Source organism: Microtus ochrogaster, linkage group LG9 (assembly GCF_000317375.1).
Source record: "Microtus ochrogaster isolate Prairie Vole_2 linkage group LG9, MicOch1.0, whole genome shotgun sequence".
NCBI lineage: Eukaryota > Metazoa > Chordata > Mammalia > Rodentia > Cricetidae > Microtus > Microtus ochrogaster.
The window spans coordinates 28,090,610-28,107,526 of NC_022034.1; the positions used below are offsets into that span (position 1 = coordinate 28,090,610).

At 40.7% G+C, this 16,917-nt stretch overlaps 1 protein-coding gene across 3 annotated transcripts in view; it reads right to left on the minus strand.

Moving 5' to 3' along the window:
* The window catches only part of Afg1l (AFG1 like ATPase), a 149,074-nt gene that overhangs the window by 60,377 nt on the left and 71,780 nt on the right, over nucleotides 1–16,917 (minus strand). For all 3 annotated transcript variants that reach the window (XM_005363575.3, XM_026787400.1, XM_026787401.1), the window contains one exon: nucleotides 15,564–15,622. In XM_005363575.3, the coding sequence (XP_005363632.1) occupies nucleotides 15,564–15,622 (59 nt within the window). The remainder of the gene's footprint in view (nucleotides 1–15,563; nucleotides 15,623–16,917) is intronic.

A 16,917-nucleotide genomic window follows, 5' to 3' on the forward strand; every position in this document is an offset into this window, starting at 1 on the left:
GTTGGCTTGGTTCCTGTGCCTGCCACATATACGTCCTCCATAATCACCAGCATTAAAGAGGGTGGGAAACTTTTAAAATTGTATTTACTGTGCTGTATTTAAGCCATTGGTAGCAGTGTTGCCTGACTCAATTCCTACTCTCTCTGTAGTACAGTACAGTATTTTCCTATATTAGAGTTACTTGTTGGTATTTCTTTTGTGCTATAAAATCCTAATTTCCTTAATGGCAGGATTTATATACCAGCAACATTGACATCTCAGGTGACTAGCAACTAATAGATGCATGTTGACATCAAAATATTTCTGTTTTTCATGAGGTACATTATTTGCTATGTGGGGCTCTTAGGCTTCGGTGGAGTGGCCGGCCTAGGACTTAAATACCACATTTAGAATACTTTCAGAAAAAAAATACAACACAGAAAAAAAATTACAGTAAATTTCGAAACTTTTTTTTTTTCAAGACAGGGTTTCTTTGTGTAACAGTCCAAGCTGTCCTGGAACTCTTTCTGTAGACCAGGCTGGCCTAGAACTCACAGAGATCTGCCTGAGGTGGTGGGCATGTATGCCTTATTACAATAAGAAAATGTGTAGTGAACAGTTCGAAGTAATAGAGAAACGAATGGTTCATGCGATATGGAAAGATCCAGAAAAGAAGACCTGATTATGGTGAGGAGTGGGCAGGCACTGGAGGCCTGCTTGCCACCTCGACCCATGGTGACCGTGGGAGGAGTAGACTGAGGGCCAGATCTGCTTGCCACCTGGTGCCATGACGATGATGTCCGGGCCAGGCTGCTGCCAAGCACTATATGAGATCCCTGGTCCTATAGCAACCATGGTCTGTGTTGAAGTCCGTGGCCCAGCTTGCCACTAGGGCTGATATAGAAGTCGGGGAGCTGTACCAGATACTGCAACCTGGTTGGAGACATGGGTGGACTGTACTGCCACCTGGGGTCATGGTATCATCTGGGCCCAGGCTACTGCTAAGGGCCATATTAGGGCCCTTGGCCCTACAGCAGCCAGGCTCTGGATTGACATATGGGGCACCTGTTGCCCCCAAGCGCCATGAGGATGCCCAGGATCAGATCAATCACCTGAGTCCAGGTTGGTGTCTAAGGACCAGGAAGCATCGAGATCTGAGTGGCCTGCGCTGCTACACAAGGTCATAGTTACTATCCAGGCCCACAGGCAGGCCTTGGGTTGACCCACCCTCGCATCTACCCTATCTAGGACCCACTGGAACTGAAGAGACTGGTCTTGTGGAAAGATACTCACAAGATCTCCAAGACCAGCGGCAGCCACAGGGTATCCAGAGGAGTTCTGCTTAGGATGCGGTGAGGATGGTGGACCAGAAAGCAGAGGCCTTGAACCAGACCAGTGAGTCACTGCAATGAACATTTGTCAGTAAACCGATGGGACAAAGAGGTATTCTATAGGGCACACTGAAGCCCATTGCCACCAGGATGGATGAAGAGGTTTGGAGAAGCGGAAAAGGAGAAGCAAAGAGAATCTTCTATTGTTGTAGATTTTGTTTGGTTTTTGTTATGGGTTGTTTTGTTTTGTGCTTTTATTTGCTTCAGTGCTTACTTTGATTTGTTTCCTTATGGGGGTGTGGCAGGGATAAGGGGAGGACAGGGGACTGGGTGGTGAACGGAATTCGGACGCCTGATGTGAAACTCCCAACGAGTCAATGAATAAGTTATTAAAGAAAAAAACACTTAAACCTGATCTTTAAAAGCCATGACATAAAAGGCATGCAGTCTTGTAGCCTAATCCCATCCCTTGCAGGTGAAAAAACCTCCAGACTTAAGGGGCCCGACACAGTCAGTGACAGCGCCAGGCTCACACGGATGCTGTTCAGACAAGAAGGAAGGAAGGAAGGAGGGAGGAAGGAGAGAAGGAGGGAGGAACTGTATCAGTTCTTGGAGAATTTCATGCTACATCCTGACCACAAACATCCCATTAGTCCTCCAACTCCCCCATCCACCCTTTACTCTTCCTCCCAACTTTATGCCTTTGTTATGATGACCACCAAGGCCAATTGAGAGATGACCTTTGTAATCTCTTGGCTTTTCTGTCCTCTGGAAACTACATCGATATGTGAGATGATTGGGATGGTTGTGGGTTTGCATACACACATGCATGTGCATGTGCACAAACATGCATACACTCATGCACACACACACACACAACTACTACTACTACTTTGGGTTGTGAGAAATTTTGAAGGTCACTTTAGATATTATGAAGAGTTTAACCAGACAACCAAATTTTACTAATATAGGCTTCCTACCACATATTGTGAGCTAAGGAATAAAATATATAGATTCCTACACATCTTTAAAGAAGACAAGGTTCTTTTTTTAAATAAAAACAAAAAGAAAATGAAACAGGAGCTACTGATAGTAAGAGTATATTCTAATTATACATTGGGATGTCCTTTCTACAGATTCTAACTTATGGGTCAATGCATCTTCTGGCTTTTGTTAATTTTATATGCTTACATACATTATGAGACAACAGTGTCTCAATAGCCTATGAGACCAACTTAAAAATGGGAATATAAGCACAGTCAAGAACAAATGAACACACAAAGTCATTTGTGCCACCCACCCCTAGGGTAATTATGATTTTGACAGAGAAAACCTAAATTCACATAGTAGGAAAACAAATGTCTTAGGCATTTGGAGCCTGGAGAATTTGGCCAAACTATTGTTCCTGGCGCACAGTTTGTGTCTTCGTACTCAGATGTTGTTGAAACAGCAGACTTAAAAGAAATAATGTCAATGAATCCTACCAAGCACTATACATGACCTCTGGGGTAATTAGCAATCATTCAAAAGCAACAAGACTAAAATGTTCTATTCTTTATTACTGTCAGCTCTTATCTTGATCAGCATTTTAATAAAGATGGTTCGTTTCTAAGACAGTTTCATGAATCAGTCATAATTACATTCTGACACGCAGTGAATAGTAAAGCGAAACTAAATATCACTTCATCAACCTTTCTAACCTTTATGCAAGTATTAACTGTAAATAATTTTTACACAATCCTACAACAGGAAATCTGCATATTTCTTAGCTTTGTACATACTTTACCCCAAATGAGTTTTCTGTGACCTATACCTGAAAAACACAATCAGCCGTAATTATCCAGTCCTGTGAGCTGCTCAGGTGTTGCCTTTCAGAGTTCAAACCAACTTCAAGTATAAAAGGCTACTTTACTCTACAAATGTACAATATGCAAAGTGGGTTAAGTAGCCCAAGGCATCTCAGAGCATTGTGGCTTGAAAGAAGTCTACCTGGAATCACAACGTCATAAGAAAGCTTAAGCAAGGTGACACTCACAAAAATTGATTCACAGATCACACATGGAGGAGCAGGCTACTGATGACTGAATTACAGCTAAGAGCTGCCGGAAGGAGACTACGAACTGAATGCAAGCTGAGTGGGCACTCACGTATCTGACGGGTCGGTCTTTCTTCACACAAAGATGACGCCAAGTAGCTCAAGGGAGTATCTGAAAATGTGGGCAATGGGAGACTGGCCTAGGGGCAGTGCTCTGAGCCTGGGCACTCCAGCTAGGCCACCTCAGCGTCCCCTCACCCATAGGGTCCTGCTGAGTTTTCCTGTGACTAATTTATTTTTGCTGAGGACTAATTTAAAAATATTTGGGGCCATCGAAGTGAACATAAACCAACAACCAAAGCAAATTAACACTAGATTTTGGGTGGCCCGGCTGTCCCTGATCACTCAAAAATCTCCAAGGAAATGCAATGCTTTCTCGGGAGCAAGCTCTTCCCCAGGAGTAAAATAACCCTGGACACACTATTGTGGACACACGGCCAGGCTGCCAGGCTTGTACTTCACTCAAAAATAAAAAAGTTTACAGGAAATATACTGAGTAATATTTTGGTCAAACTTATCTCATTTAAAAACATAAATGCTATACCTAGTATGCCACTCTTGGTTTCCTTAGGGCCATTTCAATTTTAGGACAAGCGCTTCGCAGAAGACAGTCTAAAGTTATTCCCTGTACGATTTCTTACTATCTTCCTTATAAAACAACCTTACTACGATGTTACTGATGTTAAGGCAGAAGATGTTCATCAACTGGGGAGGACTGAAACACAAAAATGTGTTGCTCTTTGTGTGATAAATTTTGTCTGATTTTTCTACTTGGCTTTCCTGTGCACAGTCCTTTCTGCTACTGGAGGTGCAAGCTAAGCAGCGGAGGGTGGGGAGACGCATTGATTTAAAAAAAAAAAAAAGATTTTCCAAAAGAAAATAAAAAAAAACAACGGTGGTTAAGATTTAAACAAAGCTAAAGATGGCTCCCTCTGAGCCCTGATGGGGTCCCCTACCTCATTAGGGAAACTGAAAACTGGGGATGCATTTTTGTTTCAACAGAATCCAAAAGTCCTTGGTATAAAGCAGACTTGGGGGTGCAGGGCCCATTCAGTCTTTCTGCTCCACAACCACTACGACAAAAGTATAAAACTCCGCCTCGCTGCCAGGCCACAATGACTCTTCCCACATCAAAGGCTTTGCACCACCACGCTTTTTTTCTTCTTCAAAATTTATTCAAGCTAAGGGCAGAGAGACAACGATTCATACACGCTAATTACGCCTAATTATCTCTTCCTTTTCTGACCAGCTCCGGCCAGGGCTAAGTGCTATCTGGATTTCTCACAACCTCCCTCTGCCCTGTCCATCCAGCCCCACAGTGGGGCTTTTCAGAGGTTCCTCAATGTAGGGTTCAAGCAAATTAAATAATGATTCTGTTAGTTTTGACACGTTTGCGCATTAAATATGAGGACCTCTTGGTTAATTTGGCAAGTTCCTTGCATCTCTTCATGGGTAGACTCATAGTAACACCCTCTTTTAAAGGAGCTTCTCCTCATGTCTCCTTTTCATGATCTAAATGAAATGTTTATTGGATTACAGTCCTTCTCTGCGGACCTCCATGGTGGCCTGTGACAGAGCTTAAAAGTTCCTTTCATTGGCTTGAGTTTTAGGGGAGACGAAAGGAGACTTCTATTTCACATTACATCACTAGCCGAGAAAACTGCCATGTAGAATTAAACTAATTTATCTCATGATTCAAAGAAGCCACTAATTCATATTTAAGACACACTTCCTTTAAACCATTTTTGTCACCACAGAACTGATTTCTTGTAATTAAACTGAAAATAACTATTTATTCAAGGGAAAGAATTCAAGTCCTAAACTATATATTTTATATGTAAGGCACAGCTGTTTATATTTCAGTTAAAAGCAAGTATATAACTAATATATTTTATAGAAAATCTTTAGTTTCACTTTATAAGACGGGAAAAAATATTTTTTTAAAAGCATATACCCCAAATTACTTTTCCATAGGCTATCTAACACAAAGTATTCATTTGGGAATAAAGATGAATAAGAATTACATCTTAAAATTACATCACAACAATTTTTAATTTTAATCCTATTTATCCATTTCAAGAACACAAAACAAAATCACATATTACTGATGAAGTTTAATTCCTGTTGCTATCAATATATTTTTCTCAGTAATTTCAAGTCTATTTTTCTCAAGCACAAAATAAGCTCCTAGATGGCAACACCTTGGGTCAATTCCTCAATTTACTTAGTCCAAGAGTTGCTAATCCCAGAAATTGATTACACATCAAATGATCAGCTTTTGTCTTGTAAGACATCACACACCCAAAAGGATTCAAGTGAACACCAGTGGTTTGCAGGAAGCCAACTTTCTCTTGAGTCCAGGGGTCTGCTCTGGGACTTCTCTTCTCCTTTGTCCCGGTCAGTTCTAAGTCTTAAAAGGGCAGCTCCCAAGTAAAGACATCACCGCGCTGACAAAGGGACCCCCGGAAGACTGACTCAGGTGACAGTCCAGTGGAGGGCAGTTGGGTGGACGCTAACCCCTAGGCTAACAACCCGAGAGCTCCAGTGCTGAAAGGCACCATGAACACACCGGCAAACCGCTCCCAGCAGCTGTGAAAGCCACCGCAGGACAAAGCGACAAGATCCATTTATTTAACAACTCTAAAACCCTAGTGCCAGTACAGGCAAGAGATGAGTGCCTCAATGTCTTGTCCGAAGGCATAAGCATCTTTTCTACAGTTTGCAGCTGCAGACTACAGCACAGAACATCCTCAAAGTGTCCACTCGCAGAATAAGACCCACGGAAAACAGATCATAAAATCTAATAGACAGCTTCTTAAAATGTTTTTGATCAAGAAAGCATAACACTTGGGTGGTGATGATGCATACCTTTAATCCCAGCACAAGGGAGGAGTTCGAGGCCAGCCTGTTCTACAGAGCAAGTTCTAGGACAAGCACCAAAGCTACAGAGAAACCCTGTCTCGAACAACAACAAAAAAATAGTCCAGAAATATTACCAAGTAAAAGATATGTATTCATCCCTGAACTAAATAGTACAAACTTAGTAGCAACAAAACTGTTACTGTCTTCAACTATTAAGTATCTATGCATTTCATATTTAAAATCAACTCATGCTAAATCAAAATACAATGCTTCCAAATGAGCAACGATTTGTCAGAAACGGAAAATTCTGAAGAGTTGATGCTAGGACCTATTGTTCTCTAATTTCATTTCCCAGATGATACTGACGAAAGACAGAATCATACTGTAGGATGCTCTGCTGGCTGCTGTCCATAGCTCATAGTTACCGTCCAGTAGTCAATCACCCAAATTTTAATTTTAAGAGGAAATGAAGAACTCTCAAAAAGAAGCCGCCTGTTGTCACTGTAAAAGACCATCAGAATGCTGACTTACTGGTGACAGGCTATCTTTGTTAGAAACATGGCAAAGGCTACCACACAGGACAGTTCCCATGGGGATGGTATTCCAGAGTTGTTCTAGAGTTAAACTAACGATGAAAATTCTAAAAAGACAGTGAGATTCACACAGAAGCTTTCAACTTTAAAATCTACACACAGCATTTCTTTCACTGTGGAGTGAATAAGACAAAACAGTCTACGTGGTAAGCGATGGAGTGAACAGAATTTTTACCCAAATATAAAAGACAGGTCTATACAGTCACCCGTTTACAGAACCGAGCAGATGGGACCAGAAATAATTTTGCTAGCCAGTTCCACCCTTAAGGCTAATACGATTCTTCTGTCAAAATATCAGTTAGTGGGGGCTGGAGAGATGGCTCAGTGGTTAAAAGCATTGCCTGCTCTTCCAAAGGTCCTGAGTTCAATTCCTGGCAACCACATGGTGGCTCACAACCATCTGTAGTGAGGTCTGGTGCCCTCTTCGGGCTTGCAGACATACACACAGACAGAATATTGTATACATAATAAATAAATATTAAAAAAAATATCAGTTAGTCCTCCATACCTTTAAGATCACAATTTTTTTAAATATTTATTTATTATGTATACAATATTCTGTCTGTGTGTGTATGCCTGCAGGCCAGAAGAGGGCACCAGACCTCATTACAGATGGTTGTGAGCCACCATGTGGTTGCCGGGAATTGAACTCAGGACCTTTGGAAGAGCAGGCAATGCTCTTAACCTCTGAGCCATCTCTCCAGCCCCTTAAGATCACAATTTTAAATACTAATGATAGCACAGATTGTGTGGAAAGAATATTATTCAATCACTATGCACTTAAGACATATTTTAATCTATATGAAATTACTGGGCACCACGACTCTCATCTCTAATCCAAGCACTCAAAAGCCTGAGGCAATCCTCTTGCCTGAGTTACACTGTGAGATCTGGGCCAGTCTGCCATATAGATTAAGACTCTGCTTCTGCTGGGCTGTGGTGGAGCAAGCCTTTAATCCCAGCACTTGGGAGGCAGAGGCAAGCGGATCTCTGTGAGTTCGAGGCCAGCCTGGTCCCCAGGACAGGCTCCAAAGCTACAGAGAAACCCTGTCTCGAAAAACCAAAAAAAAAAAAAAAGACTCTGCCTCTAAAGCCAGGCAGTGGTGGTGCATGCCTTTAATCCCAGCATTTGGGAGGCAGAGATAGGCGGATCTCTGTGAGTTCAAGACCAGCCTGTTCCACAGAGTGAATGCCAGGACAGACTCCAAAGCTACACAGAGAAATCCTGTCTCAAAAAAACCAAACCAAACAAAACACCTCACACAGTTTAAAGACTCTGTCTCATGATAAATAAATAAATAAATAAATAAATAAATAAATAAATAAATAAATAAATAACAAAACAATAAATGTAAAAGCTAGGGCTACAGATATGCCTTAGAAGTAGTGTGCTTATTTGACCAACATGTGCAAGTGCCTGGATTCAATCTCTAGGACTGCAAATAAATACAGAAGTGTGCGTGCGTGCGTGTCTGTCTGTCTGTGTGTGTCTGTATATATGGAAATAACATTTTCATTTGATTCTAACAAAGCCAATAATCTCAAATTACTAAATCATCTGCAACTGATCCTGGCCACTCTCTTGGCTCTTAGCCCACCAACATCCTTCTTTTCGAGCATGCATTTATCCTGCTTTTGAAGTAACACTTTCTCTGATAGCTGCTACTGAATCTACTCTAGCACAGGGTTTCTGTTACATGAACAAGTAAAATTTTCTAGGAAAAAATGCTGTTTACACGTATTAGTTTAAGTAGCTGTTTGTGCCTCACACTCTTTATTTTTGTTTTGTTTTGCTTTAATTTTGGGGAGAGGGGTTGGGGTTTATTTTGGGTTTTAGGGTTTTTTTGGTTTTGTTTGTTTGTTTGTGTTTGCTTTTTGAGACAGGGTTTCTCTGTGTAACAGCCCTAGCTGTCCTGAAACTAACTTTGTAGACCAGGCTGGCCTCAAACTCACAGAAATCGGCCTGCCTCTGCCTCCCAAGTGCTAGGATTAAAGGTGTGCACCACCACTGCCTGGCTACCTCACACACTTTATCAATGAGGATCCATACACTGTCTGAAAAAAGACAGAACATAAATATTTTAGACTTTCAAGACCATTAGTCTGCTTCAAGAACTCAACTCTGTTGCTATAGTGTGAAAAGAGCTACAGTCAACATACAAAGAAATGAGCATGAAGCTTTTCAATAAAGCTTTATTCACAAAAGCAGATAACAGTCTAGATTTGGCTACTGCTTCTATATGCTGACCTGGATACAGATATCAAGTTTCTGTAAAATATTGCAGAAGAGAGACACATCTAACTGTAAAGAACAGTCTGTACAGATACTGGCAACTGCTTTAACAATTTCACCAGTATACATACTTTAGAAGAATTATCTAAATTGTGTCACATGGTCATCAAGGAGTTTCAAATTACAGACCTTAAAGATTACTATGTTAATTATCTTTTTATCTAAGAGCACTAAGTGTCAATATGGTCCCTTGTGTTTGCATGCTACACCAAACACATCCTGCTTTTATTTGGAGGCAGAGAAAGGGGATCTAAGTTTTAAACAAATTCTCAAAGCCTCAGGTAAACAGAAGAATAGTAATAAGTGGTTCATAAAATATTAACGAACTAATTACTAATCACATCTTAAATGTACAATCCTCATGGTCCATCCTTTCCATACACCCCCTCTATGATCAATGCCCTTTGGCTCTTCCTAGTAATTTTTGACTTTCAAGTCTCAGTGTAAGTATCATATGCTCCTTGGGGAACCTGACATGTGCCACTTTCTCTGCTCAAAGCTGCTCATTCGGGTCAAGGCCTCTTTGCCATGTACTTCAGCATCCCATACTTAATTCAATTATAGAAGTGCTCACATGACATGATAAGAATGTTACTGCCTGAAATGTTTAATCAGATTCAATTCAACCACCACCAATTACTTTACTGTAATATCTCTATTTATAAGTTATTCATTTTGACTGGTGGTGTGAAATCTTAAAAGTAATTTGCTCAGGAAATTTCATGAAGGCTGTAATTCCTACATTACCATATGTCCAAAAATACATATCTGTAGGGTTTTTGATTTAAGTGGCTCTGAAATGTAGCAGGGATTTATTTATTTTTTCCACTGGCCTATTTGGGACAGAGTCTCACTATGTAGCCCAGGCTAGCCTTGAATACGCAGGCCTACTGCCTCAACTCCTGAGTGCTGGGATGAGAGGAGTGTGCCACCACATCGGGCATGTGCACAATGACGCAGCTGACAGGATACCAGACATATTTTAACTAGTTCATTTTATGCGTGTGGGTGTTTTGCCTGAATGTATGTCTGTGCCCCACTTCTGCACACACCTGTGCAGTGTCCTCAAAAGAGAGAATTCCAGATGGGTGTGGGTGCTGGGAACTGAACCTGGGTCCCTGCCAGCTCACTTTTCTTCTGATCTTACATTCAATTCATCTCCTTCACCTTATTAGTACAATGAATTTTAAATTTCTCTTAAAATATTAAAAACTGCATCTTCTCTCGTTGTCTGAGTCAGTGCGCTCATCGTGCGCTCTGAGCAACTAGTCAGGTCTTTCCTTCCTGCTCATGGGTCCTCCTTCCTATATGTCTTTGTTTATAAAAATAAAGAAGTGTGTGTGTGTGTGTGTGAGAGAGAGAGAGAGAGAGAGAGAGAGAGAGAGAGAGAGAGAGAGAGACAGAGACAGAGACAGAGAGAGAGACAGAGAGAGAGAAGACACACATGCCACAGAGCATGTGGAGGTCAGAGCACAGCTGTGTGCTCACTTCTCTCCTTCCAGATTTCCATGGTTCTGAGGACTGAACTCAGGTCCCTGGCCTGAAGTGCCTTTAGCCCCCAAGTCATCCTTCCATAGCCTTTTGATGGAGTCCTCCAAGAAGCGTGTTAGTGTTGGAAGGTCGGCCTTTAGGAGGTGGCTGTGTCATGAGGACAGTGTCCTCATGGATAGATTGATGCTGTCATCACGAAAGGAGGCTGCTGTGGAGTGAGTCCTTCTCATTTCTCTCGTCTCTGCCTTGAGTGGATACCACATGAGGGCTTACTAGATCCACATCTGGTGGTTTCTGTGATAACAGAATTCATGACCTCCAGAGCTTCAAGAATAAATCCATCTTCTTTACAAACCCCCCAGTTGCTGCCATTGTTCTAGCATCACCAACTGGACAGACACATGCCACATTTACTTGTATGGTGGTCATGCTCAATACTTCAATTTGAATATCAGAGTCCTGTCCAGATCTGCTGAGCTCCTAAGAAAGAGGGACAAATCTGATCTGTCTAAATTTTTTTTCCATTAGAGTAATAATATATGTTCATTTCAGAAATTCCATTTCATTTCATTTTTGGTGAAATGAAATTTCATCAAAATCTGAAATCTCATTTTAGAAATCTCAAAAAGAGGAAATCGACTTAAAATCCCATCATTCTGTATGAGGTGAATACCATTGGTTAACAAAGAAGCTGTCTTGGCCTGTGATAGGGCGAAAGAGCAGAGCTAGGCAGGGAAAACTAAACTGAATGCTGGGAGAAAGGAGGCAAAGTCAGAAGGATGCCATGGAGACACCAGAGGAGAAAGACGCAAGCAGGAAGCCAGAACTTTGCCAGTAGGCCATGAGCCTCATGGCAAAATATAAAAGAATGGAAATGGTTAATTCTAGATGTAAGAGCTAGCTAGCAATACAATTAAGTGATTGGCCAAGCAGTGGTTTAAATAATACAGTTTCTGTACGATTATTTCGGGAGTCTGGGTGGCAGGGAAATGAAAAGCAGCCTCCTACAACAAGGCACAATTTCAACTAACATTTGAGATGCATCTTCCTAGTACTCTTCTGTGCAGAACATTGTTTTCATCCTTCTACGGCAACAGGCAAGTTCCTGCATCATCCTGCAGTCTGTGATCAGCAGAACTCCTAGAAAAGCACCCCGCAAATAATCACACTGTATCCCCTCATGTGCGTGTGAACACCATTGATCTAACTGCTCCTCTAAACATGCATGATAACATGGGAACAAAAGCTTTGTGTTCATCACTGCTTTTAATAGCTTTTATATTTATACTTTTTATGTCTGTGTTAAAACATGACTGAGTTCCTGAGCTGGGGGTGGGGATACCTGTTTTGCCTATAATTAAACACCAAGGTGTGAGGATATTGGCTAAGCACAGAAGCCCTGCATACACTTCCAGCAAGAAGTGGGGAAAAGAGCAAGCTGAGAGCTCACATTCTGAACTGCAAGGGAGAAAGACTGAACGATGCATGGCTTTGAAAGCTCAAAGCCCATCCCTAGTGACATACTTTCTCCAGCAAGGTCACACTTCCTTAACCTACCCAAACAGCTCCACCAACTGGGGACCAAGTATTCAAACAGCAGAGCCTATGTGGGATATTCTCATTCAAACCACCACTCCCTGGCCTCCACAGACTCATGGCCATACTATAATAAAAACATATTTAGTCCAATCCATAAGTCCTCATGGTTTTCAATCTCAACACTGTTTAAAAGCCCAAAATCTTTTCTGAGACTCAAGGCTATCTCTTAACTATAGCCCTCTGTAAAATAAAAATAAAATTTTATAATTCCGACAATAATATAACACAGAATATACATACCCCATTCCTGGTACCAAATTCTATATTAGTTACTTTTCCATTGTGATAAAACATCATGACCAGGCAACTTATAGAATAAAAAATTTATCTGGGCTTATAATTCCTGAGGGTTATATCCACAATGGCAGGAATAGCATGGCAGTAGGCGGGAATAACAGGGCAGTAGGCGGGAATAACAAGGCAGTAGGCGGGAATAGCATGGCAGTAGGCGGGAATAGGATGGCAGTAGGCGGGAATAACAAGGCAGTAGGCTGGAGCAGGATGCTGGAGCAGGATGCTGGAGCAGGATGCTGGAGCAGAATGCTGGAGCAGGATGCTGGAGCAGGATGCTGCAGGCTTACACCTCAAACCACAAGCACAAAACAGAACACACACTAGGAATGGCAGCAGGCTTCAAGGTTTTAGTGACTTCCTCCAACAAGGCAACACCCAAGCAGTGTTGCGAGCAGTGCTACCAGCTGAGGACCAAGGATTCAAATGCCTGAGACTAGAGGCCATCTCATTCATATTAGTAATGTCTTTGGCTGGACATTAAATTACATAACTGCTAAGTATACATAACTTAGAAAGAATAAGTCACACAAAACTGGGACATATAGAAGCATTCGGAATAGCCAGGATGAAAACAACTCTCTGGACACCAGTGGATTAGCAGAGAGCCCAGCCTAGAGTCTAGATGAGTCACTTCTCAAGGGAGGAAACAGGCCTTGAGTACAAGCTGATCTTTGTGGATCCCACATGACTTAAAAACAACCCTCCAAAGGATCAAACTTAACTGCAGGAAATTTATCCACTGCCTATTTACAGATATTGGATTCTCATCTTGGCACAGCCAAGAGAAATACACAGCAGAAATCCACTTTAAAACACACAGCGTGACTACCCCTCTTGTGCCCTCTCCATGATCCCAAGTTCCCCCAAGTTCCAAAAACGACTTGAACTCCACCCTAGGTATGACTGATGAGGGTATGATTGATGACTATCATCTGTAAATAGGCAAGATGTCATTCAGTTAAGTCTGAAGCCATCTTTACTTACAAAAGAATCTTCATATAAACACACTGCCCTACTCTGCTTTCTGTTGCTTTGATAAAACAGTGTTCAAAGGCATCTTGGAAGGAAAGGGTTTATTTGGCTTTCATGAAGGGAACTCAAGGCAGGAGCCTGGAGGGGAAAACTGATCAGAGACCAAGGAATGCTTTTACTGTATTGCTTCCCAAGCTAGCTTTCTTATGCAGCACAGGCCCCACCTGCCTAGGGACAGGGCTAGCTACCTGCAGAAGGCTGGGCCCTCTTAAATCAACTAGCAATTAAGACAATGCCCCACCGGTACGTCCTCACAGGTATGTTCCCACAGGCATATTCCCAGTAAATCTGATGGAGGTCATGCTTCCACGAGTTTCCCTCACCCCAGTGACTCTAGTCTATGTCAGGCTGACCCAAGAATAAGACCCAACGGAACGACAGACGAGCCCCCACAGAACCAGCTCTAGTGTTGCCGCTGAACTCAGTTCTGTTACTATAAGAAATCCTTTGAATGAAGTGGACATTTTAGAAATTTTCAAATGCAGTCTTTACTTTCTTGGGCATGTCAGTTCGTGCTCAGTTTGAAATTATGGATTATTCATCTCTGGTGTTCTCTCTTCAGAGAAATTAAGAGTAGAAAAGGGAATGAAAATGACATTTAATTCAGCCAGTTTAGCTGGCTATTGGTGGTGCTGTATATCAAATTATGATAAATTACTGACCAAAAAAGGAAAGAAGATTTATGCTCTCTCTCCTCCCCCTCAAAAAGTATATAGACGAAGGTCTGTGAGCCTTCTCTTTCTACAGCTTGCCATATGAAGATACTATTTTGGGCATCTATTTTTTCCATTTCTTGTTTGTGTTTTGGTCTCTTTGTAGGGTACATACTTTGGAGTATGGAGGAAATCTACCTCTTCCCATGTGTGAAGCATGAATACCAAAGGAGACATTATCGACAGTCTGGGGCCTCTGGAAACGCTTTCCCCACATCTAAAAATACCTCAGAGAAATTAAGATCCATGGGAAACAAAAATTGGTCAGGGAAACAGATGTTTGAATTCTTCTGAGTTAGTGCAGGCACCAACAATAATTCAGCTAAAGTGTGTGTCAAAGAGATTGTCTGACTGTGTGCTTAGAGTATTTGAAGGCAATCCCACTCCTTCTTAGGAAGATTTTTCGAAGTTTAGTTTTTGTTAAATAAAACTTTATCTTTTTCAGATATGGTGATAAGAACTGAGAACATTTAAATACCTAAAATTAGATAAATTACATTTGGCACATAATTGTGCTTCATTTAGGAACAATATACTTTGCTTTTTAAAGTATTTGTGTACATTTTACATTCTCAAGTAGATTAAAAAGACCTGGAGATAAAAATCCCCTATTTTGTAATTCTATTACTTACTGTGACTAGTGTGGCACTTTGCACATAGTAGGCTTTCAGGAAATATGGGTAGACTATAGAATTAGTGAATAATCATGTAGAAATTACTTAAAATTAACAGTAAAAAAGGAGGCTATTTTATTTTTAATGATATTGTAATGAAGACTATTTTAAACTCTATGCAGCAATGATACACACAAATATTTAAACTATTTATGTGCCTCAACTTGACATAATTTCATGATAACTTGATGGCAATCACATTTAAATATATTAGAATATTTTTGTAATAATGGTGTTCTAGAATAGCAACTTTAATAACTAGGAAAACATGTTAATAATGGCCATTAGCCTGAAGGAAACAAAGAACACCATGTATAAGCTTAAACATTCTGCTATAATATTTATGAGCAAACCTTAAATTAAGATTTATAAAATGTAAACTATCAAATGTTTCAGCTAGGAAATAATTTGGACTATATTTGTCATTTTTCCCATGTACACATGGGGAAATACTGTTTTTAAGAGGAGGTATCTTTCTGCTCTTGTCTCTGACTATCACTGTCTAAATATGGAGATGAATTCTGCTTGATGCAAGACCAAGGTGCTGCCACAGACTCACTTGGCAATCAGCTGCATGTCAATGGATGAACAAATGATTTCCCCTTACCTTCAGGACAGCTATAAATGGTACAAAGTTAGCCCTCTGGAGTCCATTTTTGTAGAGATCTGAAACAAACAAATGCATGAGCTTTTTACTTAGTTTCAACCACAATGATACTTTATCTTTTAGGCTGGCAAATGGAGCTTTCTACTGACTAAGAAAGCACAAGAAAACTGACCAAAATTATTTTTATTCAGACAGAACCAAGACTCTGACTACATTTTTAATAGAAGAAAAGTGAGCAGTTACAGAAAGGAAATCAGAAGCGTCCCAGCTCCTAGCTTTACATGGGAGGAAGAGGCAGTGAAAATACAAAGTCACGTCTTCCAGAGTCCTGAGTCAAAACATCCATGTAAGAAGAGACTCAGAGCTGGGTATGGTAGTGATGCCTCTAAACCCAGCAGAGGCAGGCGGATCTCTGAGTTCAAGGCCAGCCTGGTTTACCTAGGGAGCTCCAGGACAGCAAGGACTATATAGAGAAACCCTGTCTCTAAAAACAAAAAGAAGGAGGAGGAGGTGACACATCCCAAAGTCCTTAGCCCCTGAACATAGAAGATTGTATCAGGAAGGAAATCATCTTTTCTGGTCCTGTAAGTTCTCAGTAATTAATTAAAAGTCATGTTAAAATAAGCCTTTCAGAAAAAAAAAACTGATAGACAAAACTGCTCCTGAATGTGTCCTAAGGTCACATATTTGATTAAAAGGTAAGGAAAGGCCACTGTAAGAATTGTCTAAAAATCCAAATACTCTTTTTAATAAGCTAAAATGCAAGGTGATTATATCAAAGGTAGTATTTTACAACAAACATATGTGTCACGGTGAATGTATGCTTACACAAAATACAGATTCATGAATATACTTATTTTCAAAAGTAAACAAAAAGAAAATAGCAATAGATTTAAAGAATTTTAAATTTTTTTTTTTTTTTATTTTTCCATGATATTTATTGAGTTCTACATTTTTCTCTGCTCCTCCTTGCCTCTCCCCTCCCCTCTTCAACCCTTTCCCAAGGTCCCCATGCTCCCAATTTACTCAGGAGATCTTGTCTTTTTTTTGCTTTCTACTTCCCATGTGGATTATATCTGTGTATGTCTCTCTTAGTGTCTGTATTGTTGTCTACGTTCTCTGGGATTGTGGTTTGTAGGCTGGTTTTCTTTGCTTTGTGTTTTAAAACCACCTATGAATGAGTACATGTGATAATTGTCTTTCTGTGTCTGGGTTACCTCACTCAAAATAATGTTTTCTATAGACTTTAAGGATTTTATACTTTTCTTTTAAGTAGGCTTTTGCCAAACAGAGTGGCACACATATGTAACTGCGGTACTCAGGATGGCACACATATGTAACTGCAGTACTCAGG